This window comes from Eurypyga helias, unplaced genomic scaffold (assembly GCF_000690775.1).
Source record: "Eurypyga helias isolate BGI_N326 unplaced genomic scaffold, ASM69077v1 scaffold3214, whole genome shotgun sequence".
NCBI lineage: Eukaryota > Metazoa > Chordata > Aves > Eurypygiformes > Eurypygidae > Eurypyga > Eurypyga helias.
The window spans coordinates 19,887-47,445 of NW_010244148.1; the positions used below are offsets into that span (position 1 = coordinate 19,887).

General features: G+C 36.0%; 1 protein-coding gene across 1 annotated transcript; it reads left to right on the forward strand.

Moving 5' to 3' along the window:
- Window positions 1-214: 214 nt before the first annotated feature.
- On the forward strand, window positions 215-20,473 carry LOC104508117 (gamma-aminobutyric acid receptor subunit beta-2; the record flags this gene model as incomplete). Its single annotated transcript, XM_010149633.1, has 5 exons — window positions 215-352; window positions 1,599-1,751; window positions 2,813-3,057; window positions 16,494-16,544; window positions 20,126-20,473. Coding segments are annotated over 5 exons (935 nt in total), but the record flags the coding sequence as incomplete, so codon positions are not given.
- Between the last annotated feature and the right edge of the window lie 7,086 nt (window positions 20,474-27,559).

Below are 27,559 nucleotides of genomic sequence, written 5' to 3' on the forward strand. Positions count from 1 at the left end.
TCTTTAAAAAAACCCAAAGATTAAAATACACCTAGGATTGCCATTTGAAATTATATTTAGAAATACCAGTGTCTTGTCTGTATGTTTATGTTTATTTTTTTATTAAAAGTTTAATTTTAAAAATATAAAGTTATTTTCTAAATTAATTCTCTGGACTTTTCTCTGTGATGTCAGAAGAGATGTGTATCTTAACTGTTTACTCCTGTTTTTATAGATGGCTATACAACAGATGACATTGAATTTTACTGGCGTGGGGGTGATAATGCAGTCACAGGAGTTACAAAGATCGAACTGCCACAGTTCTCCATTGTAGACTACAAGCTTATCACCAAGAATGTTGTTTTCTCTACAGGTTCGTGGAGGGAAAGCTAAAAGGGGAATTCACTGGGAAGACTGGTTGAAATGGGCTAATTCTCAACATGGAGTTCAGGATCAGGACAAAAAATTTAGAAACAGGAATAAACTAGAGCAGCAACAGTGAATTTTGAAAGCACCTGTGTTTATTAAAACTTTCACAGTGGATAAGGCATCACTCATTAACGTTAAGAAGAGGATACAGTGGTCTGGCATGATAAGGCTCAGTCAAATAAGATGTATTTTTTGTTTTCCTATGAAAACTGATTAAGCCACTTCTACACCTCAGTGTTCTAATTCCAACAAGAAGTAACCCAGCCTACAGGAAATTTAGGAACCTGGCTCTTGCTGTTTCTAAATGTTCCTTGTGCCAACCTGTGAATGCATTAGACTAATCATTTGGTCTTTGCTGTAAACCTTAAAAATCCTTGTTCCACAGGTTTTGTTGTTTAGCCTATGCTAGCAAGAGGATGACTTTCTGAAGAATTGGATTTCATAAAAACCAAAACAAACCAACCAATCAAACAAGAACAACAACAACAACAACAAAACCCCAAACAAACAAGCAAACAAAAACAAACAAGAAACAACTAGAACACTTCAATGGCATATTAAATCATTCAGAAGAGACCAGAGCTGTGTTGGCCTGTTTCTCTGTGATGTTCTCTACCTACTTGAGAAAGCTGATAGGTGTGTCAAAAAAAAAAAAAAAATCTTCAAAATTCACTTTCTCGATATGCCTAGAAATAATAATTTAGGGAGTATAGAAGTAGTTTGCATCCCAAATTCTTCACAACGAAGCAGAAATGGGACTTGAATAGTGATCTCAAGCCACCTATTTCAACAAGTGTTTCATAGACCAAAATATTTCTGGTGTCCAATGTCATAGGGCAAGTGTTGGCTTGCTTGGAGAAAAGGTTAGAGTAAGGGTTACACTGAAGTAGGCATATACTGCAGCTTCTCAGGAAAGAAACATTTCTGTTTTGATGCTCAAAAATGTACTTTGGCTGTTGATTGTTGAATATTATGATTGCCAGCAGACATGCACTAAGAGCATCCTTGTACCCTTAGAATAAAAAATTATTTAATACCAATTCTTCCTAGAAAATCTGCAACTGATTATCCTGGATCTTTCAACTCTGGGTATACTCTGTGTTGCATGAAACAATAAAACCAAAATGACAGAAAAATGTTTTCAGGCTTTATATGAGTAAATTATGGCTATTCCAAATATTCTCTTTTAGGTGCCTACCCAAGGCTGTCTCTCAGCTTTAAACTTAAGAGAAACATTGGTTACTTCATTCTGCAGACCTACATGCCTTCTATTCTGATCACTATCCTGTCCTGGGTTTCCTTCTGGATTAATTATGACGCTTCAGCTGCAAGAGTTGCTTTAGGTAGGCATTTTTACACATCTCATGCAGTGTGCATTAGCTGGATGCTTTTCCTTGCTCCTGGCTTAGTGGATAGTGCATCATTTGAAAAAATAAATGTTAGATCTTTTTATGTCTGCCTTGTTGAGCTTTGTATTATTTGAATCAGTATTTAAATCATCACAATTTAAATAAAAATTGAAGTGATTTTATGTCTGAAATAGCTAACTGTATAATCATTGTAACCAAAATTAGCCTAATTGTCTCAACGTATTCTTTTGTTGTTTTATTGCTTGTTTTTCTCCAAAGAAAATGCATTTAGATTGCTTCTGCTGTTAGATATGAATTAAATAAAGTTTTACTAGGGTTGCACAGCTAACTTCTCCTTAACTTGAGGTCTTTTTTCCTTACTGTTATCTTACATTCTAAAAGAAAAAACATTTCCCTAATTAATCTCTAGAGTTCTTTTATATCTCATCACTAATCCCATGTGTATTTGTTTATACTGTGCCCCTTGTCGGAGGATCCAAGCATGTAACAAAAATAAATATGAGTATTTATTGCTAGATTTTGTATAACTCATACAGTTTCCTGCCAATGCAACCCTCATATAGATAAAGTAAGTAAATCACCATAAAAGATACAATTGAGAATTTGACATTTTAACTTTTTAGAATACTGTCTGAGTTTTACCAGGCTTTCTGGGCAGCATTGTCCCATAAGAATTCAAGACTTCAGACATCCTGAAAATGCTGGAGGAAAGCAAGGTAACAGTGACTCTAGGCTGGTAATTTATAACTGAGACACGTTAAGGAAAGTTACAGTTTAGGTGCTTAAAACTGTACTCTTGGACTCCAACTACTGTTTGATTGAAATATATTAATTACAGGTGTGATCTTTGCTATACAAAAAATTAAAGACAAAGGTGGGAGTATAGACAGAGGTTGGCAATGGTCTGTTTTTTTTTTTTTTCTACAGAAAAAAAATCTAGATTTTTTTCAGGTCTAGCATTTGAATATTATGTGTGGTTATGGTAAAAAATTAAAATTAATTCAATCAATAGACTTGTCAATTCTTTTTTTCAGGAATCACAACTGTGCTCACAATGACAACAATCAACACCCATCTTCGAGAGACTCTTCCCAAAATTCCATATGTGAAAGCCATTGACATGTATCTCATGGGATGTTTTGTCTTCGTTTTCATGGCTCTGCTGGAGTATGCATTGGTCAACTACATCTTCTTTGGCAGGGGACCTCAACGCCAAAAGAAAGCAGCAGAGAAAGCTGCCAGTGCCAACAATGAGAAGTTACGAATGGATGTCAATAAGGTAAATTGAAAAGGGGTATATTTTTATCATTTTCCTGGGAAGGCAGACTTTCACTTTTGCCAGACAGAGCTTTAAAATGTAATTTTTTGTAGAAAATTAGTAGAGTGGGATTATTATGATATTGTCTTAGCTCAGTGTTGCCAGTACTCAGCTGCCTCAGCAGTGAATGCTGCCCTCTAGCCTGGATAACTTTTTTCTAGAGCATGCGTTCAGTTAAGCTTTATTGTGAGTTGTTTTTTTGGTCAGGATGTATATTTAAGTATGTCTGATCTGTTTCCAAAGGAACAAATCCAAAATGATGGCTATAGCTGATATTCTAGTAAGAGATGTATGGAACGTTGGAAAGAAAACCTAAATTTAACTTATTTTATAAATATTTTAGTTGACCTGCCTAAGAAATATTTACTACAGAAGTCTTAAATCTTGGAAAGTTTTTGTGTTTTCACCATCTAATGACATAAGATACCGTTGACTAAATGACAAACTGCTCAGAAATAAAACATTGACTTGCTGTGCTCTTAATTTTGAAGCTAAAAGTTGTCCCCTGGGGATGGAGAATTGAGGCAGAAAATAGATTTACCAAGATACTTACTTTTGGCAAAAGTATCCATTATGTTTAATGAAAATGGAACACTTATCATAAAGTTCTTGTCATTTTTCACTTTTACCATTTTGGATGAGTTTCACACAGTGGCAAATCTGGGCTGAATACTAAAAAGTACTTCAGTGTGAAATGTATAAACATTCACACACATGCAAATTTGGAAAGATAAATAATCTACTCTTTTCTTTTTTTTTTTTTTTTTTTCCCCCCTATGGGAAGCTTTTTGAATTTGTAATTCAACAATATGCCCTGGGGGGAGAAAAATCAAAATCAGGGAAAAAAAGAAAAATCAAAATCAGAAAAAAAACGTGATTTTTTGTGAAGTGGAAATGTAAGTTTCATACAGCTGTAGTGGTGGAATTTCTCATGGTTTTTTTTCAGAACTTCTATACTACCATAGTATGCGTGCAGACAAGAGAACATCTTGTTCCATTTTTTGCTGGAACAAAGAATTCCATCACATGTTAGTAGCATAAAACTGTTCATTTCATAAGTTACAGCCTTTTGAGATGGAGGATTATATTGTCATGGCTCAGATCTCACCCATTCATTAATTTATTTTTTCTTTTTAATTTGAGAGAAACATGAATGAAGGCAAATACATGATAATGAGATTAATTTTGACATTATAGTATCATTAATCACATTTTACCATTGTAAAGTTCTATATACTTATTCATATGATAGGTCTTTCAGCCATGTGACAGAATAACGTCACATAATATTCATATGAATGGTCTTTCAGCCATGTGCCACTAAGTCTAGTGGCAAATTACTAATCATGAACTTAAATGTTAAAATACTAACTACTGTATTAATCCATTGTAATGGATTAGTTATTTTTTTTTTATACTGAGCCTTTTGCTTAATAAACCAGGGCAGCATGGTTCATAGGTATGGCAGTTCTGTTCCGATGTCTGATCTGGTAATCAGGTTTCCAATCCCTTAAGCAATAATAGATAGAGACTCAACTAGGAGAGGATCTGAAGACGGTAGTTATTGATCAGGGAACGTTGTCGTACTGCGTATAGACTGCTCTGAGGAGGAGGAAAGGAGCTGACAGCTGTCCCTGGTGTTTGACCAGCAGCAAGAAAATGGATTCATATTGAAAGGACCTGAATATTTTATTTATGAAAGGAGACCAAATGTTATATAATTATTTTGATGTACAAAACCAAAAATGAGTCTGAACTGCCAAATTTGGTTCAGATGCAAGTTTCCATGAAAGCCTAAGTATTTTAGAAGTGGGACCAAATGAATATTCCATCTATAAATAGAATCTAACATTCAAGGACTATTTTATGAAGTATGAGAATTCTTTCATGGTATTACTAGATTCCTCTTGCATCATTTTTACAATGATCAAGTCCTATGAATTTATGTTTGTGACCAGATACTATGTGATTTAAGAGTCATGCCATGAGTGCTAAACCTCAAAACATGAGGATGAAAACTTCTGTGCAGCTCTGTTACTGCTTTCAGCACAGATATTGTGATAAAGGCGGATTTATAGTTATTGGACTGCTGCTTGCAGTGCAGCATCTTTGTTTATATAGTACAGACTAGCAAATCTGTACTAGATTTCTGCGGATTCCAACACCAATTTTTGTAACAGCCTCTTAAAACTTTTCTGAACAACAAAAGGTAGTAAGAGAAGTTCTGATTAGTGCTTCCATCCACAACTACTTGCAAAATACATAGACTCTTTGTGCTGTTGAATTCTCTGGTATAGAGAGATTCTAGGGCAGGCACAGACAGGTGCTGTCCTCTCTGGTTTTGCTCAGTGTTATTCAGAAAACACTAGAGAACCTACAAAACAGTACGGAAGCACAATAGAAGCTTCCATGACTGTGATATCTGCTGAATCCAATGTAATCCCTTGGAGATCTTGACTCAGGAGAATATCCTGGTTTTATCATCTGAGCCAACATCATCAGGCTGGCTGCAGAGGTTTCCCTGGGCTATACCAGATAAAAATGTGGCCAAATTTTTCTTTAAATTTCATGATGTGTCATGATCAATGAATGTGGTGGGTTTGGTTTGGTTTTTTAGAATCATAGAATAGTTTGGGTTGGAAGGGACCTTTTAAAGGTCATCTAGTCCACCCTCCCTGCGATGAGCAGGGACACCTTCAACTAGATCAGTTTGCTCAGAGCTCCGTCTAACCTGACCTTGAATGTTTCCAGGGATTTTCCATCTGCCACTTCTCTGGGCAAATTGTGCCAGTGTTTTACAGCCCTCATTGTAAAAAAAAAAAAAAAAAAAAAAAGCCACTTCCTCTTCTAGTCTGAATCTACTCTCTCTCAGTTTAAAATCATTACCCCTTGTCCTATTATGTCAGGCCCTACGGAAGAGTTTAACTTCATATACACCTCCAGTTTCAAAGATTGTTGGCTCTGTTTGGGGTAATGGAAAGGAAGAGAAGGGATTGGGCTTGCTTGATTTGCTTCTCAATTTGCTTCTTGAATTCTGAAACCTGGCTAATAAAATCATGGAGGAATTTAAAGGGCATAAAACTCAAGGAAGATTCAGAATCGATTACCAGCAGTTACGTTATCACAGACTTATTAAATCATATTGGACATGCTCAGGTTTTTTTGTAGTGACTTCAGGTTAAAATGGCTGTGTGTATGATTGTTCTACTCTTGAAATTTCTCAAGCTGCACTCAGCAGTTTATTCCTTTAGTCTAACTCTCCATCTTTTTCTTTTGTTAAAGTTAATTGTTCTCTCTATAAACAGTCATATTGTTGCTTACAGGTAAATCACTGGCTTTCTTCTTGCTCTAGACATTCTTCATTTATTGGAGATATCATTCATAACATTTCCTTACCTCTCTTTTCAAGCCTATCGTCTTATCTTACATTAAAAATCTTGAGACTATATAAAGATTTAAAGGCATTTAAAGAAATAATCTCATCTGTTCTGAATGGCATAGTACTACAAGTGTGTATATAAGGATAGGTAAACTGGGAGTGTTGTATTTATTTGTTTGTCGTAAGTTATGGTATATATACTCTAACCCATTGTTATGCAATTTTATTCTGTTTAAATAGGAATATTGACGGTCATCAGCATCTTTTTGATCCTTTCTTAGGCACATTTCATGCTATCTTTTCTTTAGGTTCAGGTCACTAATCCATTGTTTGTGCTTCTTCCAGATGATTAACAGATACGATAAAAAATAGGTCCAAATTCCAACCTCTGGTTTCATACTATCTTTCAGGTGACTGTCTTCCTATGGGTAATTGTACATATATCTGGGACATATCATCTCCTCAGTTTTAGGATAATGTATCAAAGGCTTTACTGAAATATGTAACTTTCATCTGCTAATTCTGTAATTACATAGAAATGGTCTGGAAGAATTGGGTTTAGAAGCCTCTATGAAGCTTTTTTTTCTTCTAATTGTTATTTTGGTTTCTCTTTCCTTTTGGGATAGAGGGGCTAGGGAAGGCAAGTTACTGTGGTATAACTTTTCAAGTTTTCTCCTTTATGAAGCCTGGCTTTGTTTTTAAGGAGATGATTAGGCTAACGAGGATCTCAGCGTAGAGTCTGTTACAATTGCGAATAATTTGTGTTGTAGGCCCCCAGCCATTTTAATATATGTAATTTGTTATCACAGTTCAAATAATGAGCTCCTGGGTGCTCTCTCAGTACTGATTTATTCCCCTTAAATTTATTCCAAAGTTTGGTAACCAAGGTGTTTTTGATTAATTTTTAATTTTTCTTTTACGTTGTTGGATCCAATAATTTCACCTTGGATGTTTCCATCTTGGAACTATGGCTTAGATGGACTTGCTGATGCTGATCACTGTGATGTGTCTGATGCACCTTCTAGTCTTTGTGTTTCTCAGGGTTTGCAGTCTGATCACCTCCCAGGCTCTGTATTTTCAGTAGCTTTTGCTGTGTTACTGAATTCCCTGTCAACCTGCTGGTTTTGCTGTTGGTACGTCTTTTGGGTTCATTGTGGTGTTTTTCACAGTTGTTTGTCTAACTCATTTGTTCTAGACTACTACATATATTAATTGACTCCCCTGGAGGTGTATGGTCAAAATGCTTTTCACTATCAGTAGTATGTCTGTATTTGTTACTCTGGATAGATGGGAAAACCTCCGTTAGAGCACTGTAAAGACCATGGTAAATATACTGAGCTAAATGAAAAGCTGATTCTTCTTCCTCTGTAAAGAAGTGTTTGCATCTTGCCAGCTGTATGTTTGATGTGGGGTGATTATAATGGGGAAGCAACTGTATGCCATCCTCTTCCAAAGCAACAGAGACTGGAAGTTTGTCAGGCAGCAGAGACAATACTCTCTGTGAGTATTGGTATCAGTTCCTACATCAAGGCTCTCATTAAGAGCTGCAGATCTATCTCTTGATGGAGCACCTTGTCAGTCTCTTCTTACACATCAGTATGGTTTCCTTGCCAGGATATTAGCTAGAAACAGGATGTGATACTCGCCTTTTTTTTTTTTCAACCCAGATATGAAACCCTATAGAGGCATTACCATAAAATGATTTGGTACGTCTTTCCTTCCATTTCTAGTTCTGTCTTTCTAATTTTTACATGCATGTTATTCAGGTAGTGTTTAAATTATTTATAACTTTTTTTATTTATAGTTAGATCATGTAAGTTTGGAACAGTTATTATTAATTATTGCAAATTAACTTATATACAATTTGGGTTTTGTATTCTTTCAAAGAAATTTGATTTGGCACTTCATAGAAGCAGCACTATGTTTTGCATAATGTAAATACATCACTGAATGTGATTTTAGCATTTTTCCATTTTAGAAAGTATACAGTTGAAGAAAAAAATGAAGCCTGTACATTTCCAACCTAGCTTAAAGCACAGAGATGCTGTAAGTGTACAGGCTGTATACCTGAATACATGATAACATAAGTCACACAATTAAAACTCTACCTCTGATTTTACAATCATGCTGTCATTATTATGAACATTAATAAAGCAATTTCCCTCTGGAAAACTGGGGGAAAATGTCAGGATATTATGCAACACTTCATAACACTATTTATACAGATTTATTCAGTCTCTTTTTTTTTTTTAAATAAATGTGAACTGACATTGCTAACCTCTGCATATTTAGATAAGGGTTATTTTCTGAACACAAAGACTTTTTTTAAATATACTGAATTTATTTTTAAAACAATGAGTAATTCTTTACTCAGTAGTCTTTGAATTACGTAAGGTATTCAGCCAGCATGCCTGAAAATTACAGGGTATTGCTCTTACACAGTGCCAAGTCACAAACAAGTGAAATTGTCAGACTAACAATGTTTTTCTATCAGAAATTGGGTACCAAGTAGAGAACACAGAAATTTAATATGATAATGAGATTAAACAGCGTATTAATAGATTTCAATCACAATAGAAATGTTCTCTTAATGTAGGGCTTAGCATGCTAAGAAGGCTTAAACACATATAGGTATCTCTGCAATTCATTGCCCTCCTGACCCACTGTTGTTATATCCAAATTAGCACACAGTTTCTAGAGGATGAGATGGCAAGGAAAGCACAAACAGGAGCTTAACCTGCACCTAACACAATAACTTTCTTCTCTTCAAGTTGTCTCAGCTGCTGAGGTTTTCCTCTACTCCTTTTTGACCAAGATTAACCAGAAAAGTTGAATAGTTCTCCTCAGACTTTTAATTCTTAGAGCATTCCACATATTATCAGGGTTTTAAGACAAACATGACCATGCAATATCTGTTTCACAAGCAATTGCACTTAATAATTTCACCTACACAACTGGGCAGGCTGAGCATGGACCGTTTCTGGTCATCGTGTAGTCTAGCAAGGAACAGTATCCTTGTTCTCCAGATGCCCATTTTCAGATTCACTGCCTCACTCATGTTTGCTGTTCAAACACAAAGACTGGGTACTTTCTGTTTCATTGTGCCAATAATGCCATCCATTACAGTAGCATACTTGGAAACAGCATAGTCAGCTCATAGTTTGCTACCTGCTGTTTCCCATGACGTCTTCCAAACTTCACCACTTTATTAGTGAATAAGTGGAAGAGCCACTTTTTTTTTCCACTGCTATATCTACAGGTGTCTTTCTTGAAAAAGAGGGTTGGAGTTAGATGAAGGAATGCGTAAACTTCAGCCAGTGTTAATCTGTTGACATATTCATATGGCCCTTTGCAAGCCAACTTGTGATAGCTTTCAGTGCACTGCAAACAGACAAGGTCACTCTCATCAATTTTCAGATTAGGGTGTAAAGATGCACTAACAGGGTTGCAGACCTGACATAATATACCTGCTCCAAAGCAATGCTCATTAGCTTAGGCTAGCTTAATGTCTTTATTTCCCCTCTGATTTACTACTGGCTTGCCTCAGGTCTTTTCAGTTCATATCAATATTTGTTCATTTCTATCTGAAGAAATCATATACACGCATCTCTAGTGAGGAGGAAATACTACAAAGGTACCTAAAAGCAGTGAGTATTCGTTGTATAGAACTGCACCTTATACCCTATGCTGTAGAGGTATTTCTAGTATAAAACAGGAGTAAACAGGAAAGTAGAACTTTTGTAAAAAAGAGGAATTTTTAAATGGCTACATGCAGAGACTCAGTTAATAAATGTAACAGGCTATTAAAACACTAAGACAACATGGAACTCTTCAAATTTCAGTCAAAAATCTCAAATCCTCACTGCTCTACACTTCTGGAGCTAGTGCTGCCACTGTCTAGATTTCAGTTAAAGCATTCATCCTCTTCCTTTCCCCTCCAAGGGAGTTTTCCTTTTGTTTGCAGCACAGATAACTGCTTGAAGACTGATTCTTGATCCAGGGACAAGGTATTCCATTCACAGAAGTTTACTGAAGAACATATAATAAAAGTAGGCATGGATTATAAAAGCTTAGCCTTTCTCCTAAATTTACATTCATGCATTAGTAAGGAACAACTTCCATGTGAAAAAATCAGCAATGCTCAGAGTGTTTGGCCAGGAGTGAAATTTGAGGAAGTTCTAGTTTTAGCCAGCAGCACTTTGCAAAAGCAGTCAGAAGGTGATTTATTTCCACTGTCCATAGTGGTATTCCACATGACATCTGAATAAAGGTCAAGTCAACTGCATGAGCTTTTCTTTCTGCAGCTGAGCTCCTTTGACTGCCATGTTCAATTAGTGTAAGAACAGTGCGTGTACTCTCCGTTTGTTTGGAGCATGATACCTCTTTTGCTTTTGTAGTGCATCTACAAACCTGCTATCCACCAGTGGCCCTGAATTAAATACACTTTTGGTTGCAGAAAAGAATCTATTAAGGCAATTTATATCATTGTTTCAGATTGTGGGGAAGTAAGGCAGAAAAAAGGCAAATGATGTATACTGAAATAGAGGAAATGCATGTAGCTGCAGTGCAGAAGGCATCAGGCTAGTTAATTTGGTGAATTGATTTCCCAGAGCAGATCAGCTCTGTAGACTTTGATGAGGTTTAATTGAATGGCCATGAGTCAGCCAATTTCTATCCAAAAATTTGTTGTAGCTCTAAATGTTCTACGTTCCCTAGCACATAACCTAGTTGTGCTCATGAGTCTGAAGATCACTGGATTGTGTATACTAGGGTGGCAGTAAGTACTAAAAATATTATTATAATGTGATGACTTTGCGCCAACCCCTTTGCCTTATTTATAGTGTCTAAAGATCATGTTTGGTTTCTTTCTGCAGATAGCAATATGTTGTTAAATCTAATTTAGGAGAAATCAATTTCAGGTGATCTAGAATTCATATCAGAAATGTTTACATAATCAGAATGATAGTATTGCAGACTGGTAGGAAGGAAGATACATATTTCAAATCTTTCTTTTATAGTTTTTACCCGCCTTTAGTCTCTTGGTAACTATTAATTGTGATGCTTTTCCTTTGTTGTTGTTTGTTCTTTAGGCTGTAAGACTATCTGGGCTGAAGTAAGTGAATACTTTCAACACTATTGAAAAAAAAAATGCTGTCTTGGAACACATTCTAAAGACTCCCAGTATTTAAAAAATATTTTCTCCTCAAAATCTCCCCTTAACAGTAGAAACATTCTAAATCCCAGGAGAGACATGGTGCAGTCACTCTGCAGCATGCCACAGAGACTGCTTGTCTTGCATAAAGATAGAGCAATTTAATGAGCAGAAAAGCACAAACAACCTAGAAATAACATATCTAGCAGTATTCATAACATTATATTCCTAATGTAGCATATGAACTGGGCATCCATGTAGACAGATACTAACTGTATACTTTTTTTTTGTTTGTTTGTTAGAGTGTTAGGTTTTGTATTGCATACCTGTATGTTAAATTTGATGAAACAGTCAGGCTGGGCTATGACAGCCTAAGTTGATGAGTAAATCCACTTAGTAAATTCTTTTGAGTACTAGCTGCTTTCCCAGAATTCTGCATGTGGAGGAAGATGACCACCAGGAGTTAGTTTCTTGCATAACCTAGGAAAAAGTTTAGGAGGTTGGTAGGGCTATGCCTATATTTTAATATGTGTCTGTATATATTCAGACATATATGTCTGTATATATGAATATATCTTTTATTCCTCTTAGGTTCTAGTTTTCAGCATCTCTCTGTAATGATATGCAGTTATATTAAAACATAGACATCTAAATCTTGTTTATTCTTATGTCTCCAGTCCCTTTTTTAGAAGTGTGAGAGGCTGGAATATAGATTTCTTCCCCACCCAAAGATCTTGTTGAGCCTTCTCCCTAAAATTAATGCATCTTAAAGCTATGTGCAAAAAGCCCTGTATGCCTGTCCTTACTCATGTCCTCAAAATGAGCTCAACGTTCTGGTTATGTGGTTTTTAGAAACTTAACATTTTTACTTACTATTTTTCTGTGTTTCTGCAGTCAATTTTTGGTGCTAGGTGTATCTGTTACAAGTTTATTTTGTAAGACAACGTAGTAGAGACTTAGCTTATGGTCATAACAGAAGTTTGATGAAATATTGGTCTTATTATCACAGATGGAAGGGAGCACCTTCTGAGTGTGTAGATTCTTGCTGACACGTTATTTATATTGTCTCCAAGAGAATTAAATACATAAACACAAATGGGATGATGTTTTAACCACTACATAACAAATACTTCATCAGAGAAATATCGGTAAGCACCCGGCTGCATAACACCTTGTTTTTTGGCAAAACAGTAGGATTTAGAACTGTAGTTAAGCCACAGAATACTTCTTTTTTTGAAATAACTTGCCTTTGCTTCCTCCTAAATGTTTCAATAGTAAAAAAATGTTGCTGAAAATTGTAACTGAAATTTCAAAAATTCCAATTCTAACTACATTGCTTCCTTTATGTTTATTTTCAATGAACGATTGATTTTTTTCCCTTTTAGTATTTCCAAAATGTACCATTGAACTTCTGAAGCCATTTATTTTTAAGATAGATTATTTTTTGAATTTTTCAAATTTTCTCCAAGAGAAGGCTTTGACACTTATCTTTAACTTAAGAGGTTTCTTATTCATGGAAGGGTTTAATTTTTAAGATAGAATAGATAGATGATTTTGCAATCTCCTGGAGGAAAAAAAAAAAAATCAGTACCTGAAATTTTTAGAAGGAAGGACAACTATCTTTAGATATCATCAATATGAAGCTTATTCTAATTTGAAGACTTCCTAATTAGAATTTCACTTAACTAATATGTTATAATACGTTCTTGTAGGATTAAAAAGAAAAAGAGAGGGAATTCTTTCCTCCTACATGTATATGCATTATGTACGGTTTTGGATTGAGAGTGAAAGCCTCATTCACAGGAAATCACTTGAAAACATGACTAATGTTAGTATTTATTTAAGTCCCATTAAATTATTGTATCTGCTTAAGTAAGGTTACAAGCTCATTTCCTGAATCAGGTATCTGCTTACTGCTTATGGTCAACTATATTTGCTGCACTGGAATGGAAATTAGATGTACAACATCAAGTTCTCAGATAATTTATTCCTTCCACTTTACTAGCAATTGAATTGGACTGAATTATCTTGGCCAAAAGTGAAATGGAGGGAGACGATTTTCTACAGAAGCTCAGTGTTCTCACTATTTATCTTTCTGGGTTGTCTTAGGTGATTTATACCCCTTTACTCAAAAAAAAAAAAAAAAGAAAAGGTTTGTTTCTGTGATATTTTAGATTATATTGGTGAAAGGTTCAAGCTGAGGACAGGACACCAGTAGGCCACTTCTCTGTTTTTGCCTATTTTGTTCCATAATTCAAACAGCAGTCCTGATTTTGCCTATTGCACTTTTTGGCTTTTGGTTTAGAACACTGGATTCTTTGCAGCAGTTTAACCTAGTTCATGTTTCATGGTTTTAATCCAAATGTCATCAAGCCAAAGATACTTCACCCTCTTTCATCTTATGACGGTACTTACTCTACAGTGTCTTAAGTACGGAATGTTATGTCTAAGTAATGCATGCCAAAACGAATCACATGTTTTGTCCATTTCTTCAGAATCCTACAACACTTACAACTAAGTTATTGATGTATTACTTAATGATAATGGTCAAGAAATCACATATATCAGAGGGTAAAGCTGGATACCTATAAATTGAATACAAGTAGTTAGAGCAGTGTTAAAGCTCTGTATCCAGACTTTGCATTTCCTCTCACTTAATTTTTTTTTTTTAATTATTACAGTGTTTTTTTGGTTGGTTTTGTTTGTTTGTTTTTTGTTTTGTGTTTTGTTTTGGTTTTTCCCCCCCTAAGATTTTAGGCTTTAATAAAACTCAAGAACCTAAAGAAAATCCCTACTGAATTTGTGGAGTTTCTCTGTATTTTCTGACCTGAAACCAAACAAAGTAACCTGAAATTATAAGTCAACCTGATTTTACTGTCCTCTAACTGCATGCTTTACCACCTGACCCAAATCTTGTGGTGTGTGTCACAATCCAAGCCAATGCATGCATTGCCAATGGGGCAATAAATTCAGTTTTATGCAGGGAATGGAAATGCAGTATTTGTTACATTCTTAAGGACATTGTTTCACATATGGATGTTTTGAAATACTAGGCATTTGTGCTTTATGAGTTCGTATGGCTTTATGTCAGCAGAGTTGCTTATCATGTCAAAAATGTTTGTGTAGCTTTAAGCAGGTGCCATTTGAAAATCATTAATTATTTTTTCTTCCAGAGTGAACCTAGCAGCAGCTTATACAGGACTATCTACCCTTCCACACATTACCTTCTGTAGTCAGTGCAATCCTCAGAGATCAGTGGCTCCTAATCCATAAATCAAACCTTGCTGATGAGTTGGAAGATCTCTGTTATATGTAAAGTGCGTTTTGTACTTTCACCTAATCTTGCCAGAGCTACTGTGACTAGTCAGGAACAGGATGTTACTGGTTTTCCAAGCAAAGCTCATCTGTAAGAGGTGGGAAACTATGCTATAGATGATACTAAGGTCTTTGTCTCTAAGAATTAAATTATATGTCTAGGCATGTCATGTTGGTCTTCATTGCAAAAGGGATCTTTATTTCTGTCTTCAGTTCATAAGAATGTCAGTTCCCAGGACCTATAAATGCTGAGACCTAATCTCAGGTGTTAATCTTTGTAATAGACTGGGTACTTCTCCCTTCTTTGTTTAGCTCACCATATTTTGCTTTTGGCTAGTGGCATTTTGACTACTTAAAAACAGGATAATTCTTTTGAATTTACAACTGGTTTTTTTCCCAAGGTTTTTCCATCAGAAATTCCAGCCCTACTGTCTATTTTATCCATGTCTTCTGTGCCATTCTGACATAAAATGAGCCATCAGTTCCTGCCTGTCCTTGAAGCTTATAGGTGAAAATGAACAGTATCTGAGGAAGTAAACACGTCAATATTTTTCTTTTCAATTCATCAATATAAATTTACCTCCTACTTCTAAAGCTCTGTTTGACATAACAGTACAGCACAGTCACCAAGATACTGCTTTACTCCGTGTTAGTAGTTTCAAAGATCTGGTCATCCTTGGAGGATTCCTAATGTACATACATGTGTATGTATGTGTGTCGGTGTTGTAATTTCCTTGTATTTTACAGTTGCTAATGTATTAGTGTAAGAGGAATTCCTTAAGCAAGCCATCATTTTGGAGTTTCTAGGTAGCAGGAAGAATATATAATGGTAACATTTCTACACTTTCCTCTATATTCCCTTTTTTTGAGGCCATCAGAAAGGTCATGGCCTCTTTAAAGGCTCCAGAGTCAGCTTTTCTTCCAGTTGACCTGGACCTATATGTGAATATCATTTGCATCATATATTTTGTCATCCACCTTTAAGATTGGTTTATATAAACATCCTCTTGCATGGTTGCTGGGCTTCGGTCATTTCTCCTCCACTTCTGCTTTCACCTTTTATTTCCATGGTACTTGCTGCTGCTTTTTCTGCATCTTCACATCCTCCCTTCCTTTCTTGTACCTGGGAATTTTTCCATTAATTTTAAACTCTCCTGTTCACCATAAAGAGTTTAGTTCTATGGTTGAACAATCCTTCAGCACCAAGAGACCTTTTTAACCTTCTTCCACCTCCTTTTGAAACCACTTTTACACTTACTTTTCCCCCAGAATAATTTGAACAATTGTTTTCATGTCATCATCTCTTCCTTGGTCAAGTGACCAGTTGGAAAAAATACATTTACATCACAAAGTTATGTTACCTTGAGGAGCAGGGCAAGGCAGTAATAGCACCTCCAAAGCCAGAATACGCTTATGCTGATTGTTGGCTTAGAGGTCTCTATATCTTTTAATTAGTTGTCCTATTATTACACTAGAGTGCTTTAATTTAAAATGAAACATAATAGCTGCCTTATCTCTAAGGAAACTGGTCTTGATTTTATTAACTTACAGGACAGAAGAATAATTGGCACATATCATTGTCCAGAAATGTATTCAACAAAGGTATCTTTCATTGTTTTCTAATATTTTTATCCTCAGAGACTTAAAATTCAGGTCCTGACCACTTATGGTCATTAAAGATCCCATGGCACTTTTTTTATAGCGTGGTCATCTCAACCCCAAACATCTGGCCAAATACCAATTTCTGTAACTGTTCTGCTTACCTAACATTCCCCACCACCACTCACCCACCCCATAGTTTCAATTGGCTACAGCATTCTCCATTTCCTCAACTAAAATACAGTGTATTGTTCTGCACTGTCAGTCACCACATTTCACCTCAGAGGTGATTGCGCTTCGCTGGGAAGTGAAGTGGTTCTTCTTTCTAAAGCTTGTAAAGCGCTTTGGGATCCTTTTGAATGGGCGGTGCTGTGTACAATAAATGTAATTCATTATCATTCTATCTCAGGCTTCACTTAGTTACAAAAGCATGTTTTATTTAGAGTTGGGCGAACCTGCTTGGTGGAAATAACACTCCCAGCTCCCTCTGTAATCTAACAAGGAACCTTTTGTTGAAGGTTGAAAAGTTAGGTCAATTCCTTTCCTGGGGTTTTTTGTTGTTTTTTTTTTGTTTCTTTTATTTTCACATTCATTTGTACCTCTGGATTGGAATTTTGAGAGTTCTTCAGACTGGGAATTCAAAATATTATGAAAAATGCAGTCCTTGTTATAGTTAATCCACTGTTTGGATGCATGAGCGTCCAACTAGTTTGCAGGAAGCACTTGAACTTTGTGGTGCTTGCCTGGCTGTTGCAACACTGGAAGGTTCGCCCATCACTAATCTTTACTGTATTTTGCATTATTTCTTCTCAAAAATTATAGGAATATTGAAAAATGCTGTGCTCCAACTCTGATGTCAGTGTGATGTGTGCAGAAGACACTTTACCCTAGAAGATAGTTTAGAATATTGCTAAATGTTTTTTCTGCCCAGCATTACTGGTCTTACTAACTACTGCCAACATTACCAGATAACTGCAGCAGTTTGCTGTGTTAAGAAATTTACTGAAGCCAGAACACAAGTGACAGAGGAATCAAAGCAAAATTTAACTGAAAGAGTGATATGTGATATACTTTTCTTGCATTTGTGTTGCATACAACGTATCCAAGTGTGTAAAGAGCACACAGATTTCTAATATCATTGCAGATCGAAAGGATAAAATGCTTAAAGCAGATTCATCCTAAGAAGATTTAGGATGTGAACAAATTTGTTGGCACTAAAATCTTTCCAAAGATAGTATCTTAGAATGCACAAAACTGAGGTGAAAATAACCCAGGCTCTGGGCTAAGGGGTAAAACCACTGTATTAGTGGATGTTACGCCAACCTTCTGCTGATGCCATTGGAACTAAAATTTCTATTATTTTCTTAAGGCTATGTGAAACTATTGAAAAAGGAGTTTCCAAATGGCTTTGCACCCCTCTTCTAAGATATTTCCCCTATTTCTTTTTAGACATTCTTTGGATTGTTAAATGTCAAGTGCCTATAATTGCTTTTATTTTCAGAATACTGAAAGTCTTATTATTTGTCTGAGATCTTATAACAAAAATGACAGCCAATTTTGTCTTACCCTAGGAATCACATAAGAATTTTCTAAATAACTGCTCTCATTATAAGAAAATTTTTGAAAGCTCTCTTGAGAAGTTTCATAGATCTATTTGAAAGTTTTTCCATATGTTTGATTTTGTTTTACAAAATCTGTATTACAATAGCAGAATACTCTTTTTGTCTTAGTTTTGTCTAATGCAGATGAGAACTGATTTGATGGCCTTCCTGGCTAGAACAGAGCATTTCCTCATCATGTTCAATATCATGCTACAGAGTTTTTAAAGGAATTTTTCTTGAGTTTCAGTTCAACCTTCCCATTTTGCCAGTGCTTCTCAAAAAAGATTGATTTTCACACTAGAAAATTCAGGGATTTCATATGGCTTTGATGTAAAGCAAGCAAATATAGATTAGGTTGGCTACTTCACATTAAGCCATTACATTCAATCTAAAACTAAAGTATAATGAAACTAGAGGGGTGCAAACTCACATAGATTGGAGGGGTGGGGGTTTGGGGGGAAGAGAAAGAGGGAGATCTGACATCTTAGCAATGCCAATTTTTACGCATCACTTGAACAGATGTAATCACTCAAATGGCAGTGTTTCAGTAGGTCCAAAGTACTTGTGTGAGTATCTGACTTCCCAGTTCATAATACTGTACAGTCGATGCTACTAAAAAGCAACTGTGTGCAACCCAGTTCTCTCACTGTGACATGTGAAGTATTGCATAGTTTGTTTTTGTAATAATGGCAAATACAGTGCTATATTGGGTAGTGCAGCGAGGTACCTGCTGCTGACTACTGGCTTGTAAATACTACAGAATAGACTAATGCCATATTACTGTTTAGAAATCCACAGAAGTCACAGTTTGGGCACTTATAATAATGGTATGTATTATGTGCATTATAAAAGAATAATGTGGATGAGTTATTCTTGAAGGAGATCCTGGACATTTTCATATCTTACTTGACCCAGAGTGTATCTGCACTACTATCACTAAGTCTGTGTACTTAATTAGCTGCTCATTAGCTATTATTGTTTTTAAAGTATTTTTATGTAATTATACTCTGTAATCACACAATTCAAAATACATACTTAGGGGGGAGGCTGAGGAGAATTAGAACTTCCTAAATAACTATATATTTGTTTTCTAGAAATGAATTATTTTGAAGTTCTCCTGTCATGCTTCAGATATATTCCAGATTGCCTGAGTAGAATTTAGCTCCTTGTCCTTGAAATCGTCTTAATTGTCTAAGGAGTTGTTTTTTTTTTTTCCCAACATCTCATTAATATTATTTTCACTGAACTGACTTTAAAAAAAAAAACAGTAGCTAAAGCTACCCACTGAAACAACTGTTCAACGTGCATTTGATGTGATTACACTCTGTATATGTCTTTTCCTTGCTCTAAATTGCAGATCTCTGTTATTCCAGCCTTCAGGTCTTCACAGCATGCACTGTATTTATGAAATTCATTAGCACTGGGGAATGGAGTTTCCACATAGGTGTAGTTAAACTATGTCGGTGCCTTTCCCCAAGCAACCAGCTGTCTTGTTTGGTTAGAGACTGGAAATTTGCATTATCTTGTGCAGTGCTCTGGGCCTTGTGTTATAGAGGCAGAGACCTTGTGAATACCTGATGTTTTTGTCAGAGCAGAAGTTTCCATTTGAAAGAAGTGCAACTTTTCCATTTGATTTCCCTCCAAAAACCCTGAAAAGTTCGATGTTTGCCCCAGATATCCTACTAGTAGCAGAATCCCACTTTCAGGAGCTGAGCCTGTACTCCATTTCCATGTATTGCTTCTGCTCACTGAACACGGGCTCTAGGGAAATGCCATTGATTCCATTACACTGTACCAGCCCTACTGCTCCTTGAGTTCACAAATAAATAACAATAAATATAGTTTCAGCTACACTTAGTCTTTTAGACGGGCTGACATCCAGTGAATTAGTGATGTCAGATCAGCCTTTTCAGCATGGCTTCAGTTTGCAACTGGTTGGGCTTTCTTTCTCTCCTGTTACATCTGGTTTCTTATTTTTTACAGATGGATCCACATGAAAATATTTTGTTGAGCACACTTGAAATTAAAAATGAGATGGCTGCCTCCGAGGCTGTGATGGGGCTTGGGGACCCTAGAAGCACTATGCTGGCCTATGACACTTCAAGCATCCAGTACCGGAAAGCTGGCTTACCCAGACACAGCTTTGGTCGCAACGCCCTGGAGCGACATGTGGCACAGAAGAAAAGTAGGCTACGGAGACGTGCATCTCAACTGAAAATTACCATTCCTGACTTGACTGATGTAAATGCCATAGATCGATGGTCACGCATATTCTTCCCTGTTGTTTTTTCCTTCTTCAATATTGTCTATTGGCTTTACTATGTGAACTAAGAAACAAAGCCACACAGGAAGCAAGAACTGGATTTCTCTTCGAATCGGTTGTACAGCCAAAAGTGGGACTTAGAAAAATTCTATTCAGGACAAGAAGTTATTTTAAAACACCTTAGTTGCTGGCCCACTCTATGGTCTGTTTTTATAATGTTTTGGTTGTATCTGCTAAATCGTAAATACATTAAGTTGCAGTATGGACATATCCCCTTATCAAAATATAAGTGCATTTTGAGTGTGAAGGCAAATTAGATTTTGACAATCACTTTTGTCTCATTGTCCCTCACTCTCTCTTTTTCTCTTTTTTTTTTTTATTTTTAATGGCCATTTGAGTTTAGAGTGGCATTTGAGAAACAAGTTCTAGTTTCGACAGCAGTACATACCATTCACAGGGGAACTGCAGATCTGAGACATGCGTCTACCCTTAAGAGAGTGTGCTAAGTTGTTATCACACTTATGAAACATACACATTTTACCTTTTAAATGTGTAAACTTGAAAACAAGTAGTGCCTATCATCTTCCTAAGATGATGATGGTCAGGGGTTTCCCAACCGTTTTCAGGTGTTTCCTGTTATTTACTGAAAGAACTAAACCTTTGACTGATAATACCAGGGTTGGGTGTTTGCACAGAAGCTGAAGCAAAAAGCACTAGTTTTATTTGCATTTTAAGGAGAGAGCGTACGCTCGCAGTCACAATGACTCTAGTTGTGATCAATAGAAGAATGTAGCAATGGTATAAAAATGCACCAACTCTGAACAGGTAGATATGCTGCTGGTTTGTGTCTGGGAAAGGAAATCATCTGTCCAAAGTGCCAAAATTGCTTGGCCAAATAGTAATTCTCCCAGTGGCTGAAGGAACCAAATGGTGCCCTGCCTTTCTAGGGTAGGGACAGCTAGAGAGCAATTACAAAATAAAGGGCCAAGGGGAGGGACAAGGCTACATACATGTAAAAGTATGTGTGTATATATACTGTGCAAATGAATGTTGTCAGCTGTAGTACATACCTTAGTCTGAAATACTCATGTGGAGTTGTGTGATTTCTTCCAAGTCTGCCATCTTTCCAGTGTTATGCTTGCCCCTGTTATGCTTAACACCTTCCAACCAGTTTGATTAAAGTTATCACACCTCTTTCAGCAGTGAAGATCTGAGCATATGTACTTAAGTACAAAAAATACTGACAGGGCACTTTCTCAGTCTGAATTAGGATTTTCTCCATCTAGATTAGGCAACAATATTTCACTTTTTGTATTGTTTTCCTTAGTGCACTGTTTTGAAGGAGGAATTTGGGAGTCATCACTGTAAGAGATTAATTATACTCGTGAATGTTCCCTGCTCTAGGGTGATTTCCATTGAAAAACTAGCAAATTCCTGTTGTGCTTTAGCAAACTTGTCGAAATAAAAGGGGTTTTTTCATTCCATAGAGCTTTGCTCTTATAGGCAAAATATAATAGACAAAAAGTGGAATTTTATAGGCAAGGTAGAGTTTGCCATTTTGTCCATTGTGGAACCTTCTGTAATTAAAAAAAAAAAAAAAATCTCAACTGTATAAAAAATATAAATTTCTGATAGCTTTTGCTAAATCAGATCCCCAGTATTGTTTGACACAAATATTTCATGAAGCAAAAGCCACATCTGTTATATCTATGCTACCTCTTATCTGTATACAAATTTCTGAAAGAAACTAGAATTCAAGTATCTTCCAAATAGCAAAGGAATTTTTTCAGGCAGATACTTTTTTGCCATTTAAATATTCCTTTGGCAATACTTTAAGATAGTTCTTAAGAATATTTTCCGTAAAATATAGTCTTTGAATTTTTTGTTCTTGCTTTAAAAAAATGAGTGTCTTGCAAGTTTCTGTGGGTTTTTTCCCCATTTGACAATGAATGACAGTGATAGGAGGAAAACAGTTCTGGGAACTATAATAGGCCAATTTTCTGACTTTGTTTTGAGCACACCATATGCTTATTTCTCCTACAAATGGAAGAGCATACTTTTCATCCTGAAATGGGATTTTTCCAGGCATACACACTGCCTGTTGTTTTCAAGGGAGTTGTGTGTACGTTCACCTACTGCCTCCAGGTTCAGACTCTGCAATAAGTAGAGACACGCTTTCGTCTTGTGCTTAACTTCCCAAGTCAAAATGTTGCTTTTTTCACATATTTAATTTCTGACTGCATCTCATGCATAACACAGTAAGCTTTGTAGAAGCATTTGGAATTTCAACTGATAGGTGTGATTCATGTTGAAATTTTTTCCCAGTTCTAAGAAAAGGAGCCACATCAAAATTCAGTATTTCTCTTCAAAATCTGCTATTTTAAAATGGTAACAATTATCATAAATAAAGCAGTCTTATGGTATTCTTCTGTACAAGCTTTTCTTTCATTTCACAAATTACTGCCAACTTTTTTTTTTTTTTTAATTTTACAGAAGCATAATGTGAACACAGGGAGCTCAGCTTGTTTGTGGTTGATACACATCAATTTAAAACCTTACAGAGAATATATTGACTCTCTGCATTGGTTTACTTCATTAACTATTATGAAAACCACAGAGACTGAATCCTAGGACTGCACATTAATTTATCTGAAGTTACAGTACAAGCCATAATACTCTCTGATGTCACTATTCGGAGAGTGAAAGAAAATGTCTGGTTTCTGCTCAGGTGTCACTAGGAAAGATATATTATCTGGGGGTAAGAAGCAATTTTGCTTCTACTATAGCCTTCTGGCTATTAATGTGGTGTATAAAATTTGTGGAAGAGAAGGATTCTATCATTTTGTACTAAGGCTTAACACTGTGATATAAAAAGATGGGGGTGAGAAAGACTGGAGAGGCACTGTCAAGGGAAAAGTATAACTCGTGCCCAAGGTGAGCACTTACCCCTCTTCTGAGATACTTGAGTGAAAGTGAGAAATTATGCCAACATCCATGAGGTATGGGGTTTGCTATGTGTGCTACCCTCCAGGTAAAGTAGAATAACTTTGCTTTTAGTTTAGAATTGACCGAAAATTAATATTCTAGATTCTTTTAATCGTGTTAATTGCTGTTAGCTTCAATAAGCAAAATATCAACGTTAATAATTTAGATAAACCTTGTAATATAATTATAGTTGCACATTTTATTGCTCTATTAGACTTGATAGCCAGCAATTAAGGTGTTTTTCATCTTTGTGAAATTCATGGGCAAATTATGACTATAACATGGCACAGTTTTAATGAAATCTTTGAGATCAATCTGTAAATATCTACTGTAAATGACTGCTAATAAGTATGATACACATTTTCAGAACTGAAAATTCATGCAACATTTTTCTGTGTTTGCATAAGGAATGTTATGTTTCTATCCTATCGCAGTTTAATGACTGGGAAGAAAGACTCAAGCAATGACATTGTGACAGTTTCTTTTCTCATTCCCAGGGAAGCAAAACAGTCTTAGATAACAGCATGTCACAGAATTCTTTGGAGAGCTTTTACATTCAAATACAAAGGACATAAAATCTGTATGGCACAAAAAGCACAATGCATAGAGGACATGAGGGGTGGTCTTACACCTGGGGAACAAATCCTATTTATTTCAGACAAATATGTGTTAAAACTAAAGCTCAGTTAACTTTCACTATAATTATTAGACTGTGTTCCAGTTCTATACTATAACACAGTACTAAACCTAAGTGAACAGATGTTAAGCATTATCCACTATATGTGCATATGGACATACACCTAGGTGTCTATATGGACCTATGTGTGTATATGTACTGAGTATATACATATGTATATATGTACTGAGTATATATATGCACACACATTCATATGTTGGCGTGTTAAAGGAATAAGCTAATAATAGGTTCGTTTCTACCATCAACCAGTGTATGAATATATTTTTGAGAAAAAAAAAAAAAAGCATTTAAAAAACCACCACTTACTATACAGGGTAACTGGGCATTTCTGTATGAGCTGATCAATGCTTATAATTCGTATGGAGCATTGCACCATTTGACAAAATGATAGTACTGTACCTCCTATCATCTGCAATTAGACTAGTCCTCACATTGCTTGCCTATTTCTTCTCTCTCTTTTTATAACGACATTGTCCACTAGTAAGTTTTCAGAACCAACAAATTCCTTTGGGAACCAAGGAAAAAAAGGCAAAATGTTAACTATTAACTATTTCTAGAAAATAATGTAGGGTGGGATGGCCAGGGTACAATATCAGTAGTGCTCATTACATTTTGCTATGTGTACATAGAACATACAATGTGAGCAACCATAACTTAAGCTGAACGTGTGTAAATATTATCAGATTTCTTAAACATTTTTAACTTCTAATTTGTATTTTATGGTAAGGCAAAAAGCTAATTCTACTTATGGTTTAGGTTAGTGTGTCCTAAAATGATGTAAATAATTAAATAAGCTGTAAATGAGCAGTCGATAGATACAGTAATTGTTTAGTGACTTTTTTTTACTAAGTACAATAATTGCAGTGCTCTAGCAGAGTAATTTAAACACCCTTTTGCATAAACAGATTTGGATTCCAGATACAAAAAAGTACAGAAAGTACTGTAGTGTAAAATAACCACCGTAGCAATGTTACTGCTAGCACAATCGAGATTTTGTATGGTTAAAATGTTCAGGCAACAGAAGATACTAACTTGGCACTCAGTACTCAGATTAGCATAAATAAATAGGGTCTGGTTTTCACTTACAACAAGGCACCTTTACGTTCTCCAGTGAGTGGAGATGTGAAGGTATCCACGGTAAGTGAGAATTCAGCTGTGGGTGATTTCGTTGCAGAAAGCCTACATATTGCATCTGTCTGTTTCTGAAATCTCTATCTCTTACGGTATCTAATAGTAGACTTATATTTTTCTTTAAAAAAAAAAAAAGTATGTTAGACTGTCGTTAGATAGCATAGTCCCCCAAAGCCAAAGAATCTTCACTCCAGAAATTGTTTAAAAGGGAAATCTAATAAGTCACTGCTTAACACCAAAGGTAAAGCTCAATAAAATGCACTAGGAACTTTGTCTAAATTTTTAAGAAACAAGTGGAATGTTGATCAAAAATACTGCCCTACTCAACTTTGTAAAAATAGTAATAATTTAAATATCCATTAATATAAAATTGAAATAGATCATCTCTACAAGAATATGCAACACTAACATTTCATAAGTAAAAAATTATTTTCTTTGTAAGTGCTTTGAGAAAAAATGAAACTTTAATGATGAAAAATCTCACCTCTACTTTCATACTAAGGGTTGTATTTTTTTAATGTTTTTCAGACATGAGGTCATCTATTCCAATTTGATAACATTTTGTATGTTTTCACTTTAACTGTCATTTGACAGATACTCATCGGGCTGTATTGTTCATGGTCTGTCCTTTTACTTTCAGTTGAAGACAGAAAGAACATTTGAAACATGATTAATTCTAACAAGCTGACTATGATTTGAGCGCTATCACGTTTTTTATTTGCATGGGTGTTTAAATGGTTCTGTTAGTACTGTCTTTGCACAGTTCTGATTTATCTTTTTTTTACTTAGTACTATTTAATTCATAATGTAGTAATCATCAGCCTTACTAATGACCTTGTAGCCTTTCTTATATGCACATAATGCACATTTTCCAATGGCTAGAAAATGCAAAATACTAGTGGATATCATTGCATCAGATCTTCATGTCTTTCTCAAAAGGACTGCTAACCTCTGGGATATATGAGGTAGTAAAATGATGATTGTAAATGAGTAGCACATAAGAGATATTTTCTTGAATTTAAAATTATTGCAGCCAGTTTCAGCATGTAAATATATAATAATGTTGGCTAGTGTGTAATTCTTGAACTAAAAAAAATATAAATAAAGAAAACCTAAAAGATGTATATGTAGTTGTGTTATGTTGGGCAGGCTTTTATTTCAAAGCTGCAGATTACAGTTGTCATCTAAAGTGACTATCTATGAGTTCGGGTAAGAAAGGGACCCCAGGAAGTTGGGCATTGAGGCATCTGAAGTGTAGGCTTCACATGCAAAGGGGTAGCCATAACATGGTGTTATTTTGCCTGTGCAGCAGTCAGGGGAGTTTTGTGTCTGGATAATACAAGCAATGTACAGCGATATGTTTAGTGCTACATTTAAGGAAATGCTGAGAGGAGGGGTACTGCTGAAAAATCTCAAGTTCTGTAACTCCTTCTCAGAGTCAACTCTTGTGAATCTGTTACTGATGGTAACACAAGCTGCTGGTGTCCTTACAGAAATATGGTAGCAGCTGTTTGCAGTGGAATGGTACTTTCACAGAAAAAAAAGTCTAAACAATCTTAAGTCTGTCTACATGGACATAAGATATGCAAGACCCAAGTTCCATTCCTTCCTCTTCCTACCTAACATATAACAGGAGACGTCTTGGATGACCAAATTATTGACCCTTTCAGGATGGTGGTTTTAGCAGATTTTCTTGTTGGAGTGATTCTGTTGCCTAAAAACCAGTTCAAGATTAACAGACCAGGAGGAGAGTGCAGTCAAGCGTGTCCATGAGCGGTACCTGTATTGCTGGGCTCCGTCTGCTGACTCTTTTGTGCAAAACTTCACCGGCAGTAGCAGGGACCAGAAGCTGGGTCTCTTCTTGTGTTCCCAAGATGTAAAATGCCCACTAACACAGTTCTGTTCTTGCTGCTTCTTTCTGTCCTAGTACATCTTGAGCATTAGACTTCAGAATTAGACTTGCTTGTTTACTCTGCTGGGGGCACCGTTCACGTCTATTAGCTTTGCCTGTTTTATGCCAGCTCAGCTCTAACAAAAGGGAGTTCATAGCTGTGTTTGCAAACCCCAGGTACCGCAACATGGGGGAGATGGCAAGGTGGTTGTTGGAGCCTTAGCTGTACATACCTGCAGGTTCTGCCACAACTCGATTCTTTGATTGAGCCAACCAGAGGGAGCAGATGGAGCTCCAGAAAAGAGAACAAATGGCCGTCAGGCAAAAAGCTGCCAAAGGCTAAAACTGCCAAATCCTCATTTTTGTCTGGAAATGCAGACAGCAGTTGGTAATTCCTTTTGAAGTTATCCACCTGGCTAGTCTCTGTTCCAAGCACCACGACAGTACTAC